We start from the raw sequence: 1,155 nt of genomic DNA, 5'->3' as shown, positions 1-1,155 counted from the left end.
GATAACATGCATAAACATTATTTAAATGTTGTGTCTTGTCTCACTGCTGTATCTTGCAGCAAAATTCACCAGCCCCTAGAGCAATCCTTCCAGCTGAGAAAAATCAGTCTCTGCCTCCTTGAGATGACTGAACTTGATGTTGCAGAGAAAGTAATTTGTCAAGTTTTTTATAATACTAGCACTGTTTAATTGGTAATACTCTATAGACAGCACTAAAGTATGAAAACATGTAAGCAAGGATGTAGACTACAATAAAGAGGTGATGTCAAATTCAGTTCATCATGGGAGAAAAATGTTTTGATCCTCTTGATTACCTGCCATGACTGTCTACCAGACCAATGCTCTGAGCCAAGCTAGGGCTTCCACACAGTTCTGATCTTCAAGAATTTTAGTCATCAAGACAAGGAAATCAGTTCTCATAGAATCCCAGACTGGTTTGGGTTGGAAGGGACCTTAAACCTCATCCAGTCCCAACTCCCCTGCCATCAGCAGGGACACCTTCCACTAGACCAGGTTGCTCAAAGCCTCATCCAACCTGTCCGAGAACACTTCCAGGGAGGAGCAGCCACAGCTTCTCTGGGCAACCTGGGCCAGTGTCTCACCACCTAAGTTCTAAGTTATCCAGAAAATTAATAAGGAAACAATAAGTAAGGAAATAAAAGTGGGAAAGAGAAGAAAACAGCACTTAAGACTTGAGAGAACTTAAGAATCTAATACTGACCTTCACTTTAGAAAATCAGATGCAGCTAAGAGCTCTCTAAATGTTAGAGTTATTTTCAAGACATACTTCTACTTCTTCAGAGTGGTTTTGCTTATTTCTGTCCTTCCTATATACAGAATTTGTTATGCTCCTTCTCTGGCTTTGAGACCAAGTTCTTGTTTCTTGACATGTGGATACACACATGCTGTTCCTCCTCCGTCTTTTGCAAGGACCATCAGCAAGTTTAACAGAGTCATTGTTCTCCTTCCCTGGTGCTGAAAACTGGAGGAGATTTTGTTCTCTACAGTGAATATTCTCACATTCTGTAAGGAGGGATGTGCTTATTGTTCTCCTCATTTTGCGAGCAGAAGCTAGCAGGGGAGGGTTCTCAGTCTCACTGAGTACTTGAATCCATGCAAGTCCTTCAGTTTCTGCATCTTTCTGTAATCTCATGC

General features: G+C 41.4%; 1 protein-coding gene across 1 annotated transcript in view; it reads right to left on the bottom strand.

The window, feature by feature from the left end:
• Positions 1-757: 757 nt before the first annotated feature.
• Positions 758-1,155, bottom strand: part of CDCA2 (cell division cycle associated 2) — a 10,607-nt gene continuing 10,209 nt past the window's right edge. The window contains 1 exon segment of the mRNA XM_029084966.1: positions 758-1,155. This exon segment is cut by the window's right edge and continues 20 nt beyond it. Within this exon segment, the coding sequence (XP_028940799.1) occupies positions 758-1,155 (398 nt within the window).

The sequence above is a fragment of the Antrostomus carolinensis genome, unplaced genomic scaffold (genome assembly GCF_000700745.2).
Source record: "Antrostomus carolinensis isolate BGI_N321 unplaced genomic scaffold, ASM70074v2 scaffold8095, whole genome shotgun sequence".
Classification (NCBI taxonomy): domain Eukaryota; kingdom Metazoa; phylum Chordata; class Aves; order Caprimulgiformes; family Caprimulgidae; genus Antrostomus; species Antrostomus carolinensis.
Note: the sequence above shows the minus strand (reverse complement) of the source record. Positions and strands in the feature narration are given on the sequence as shown.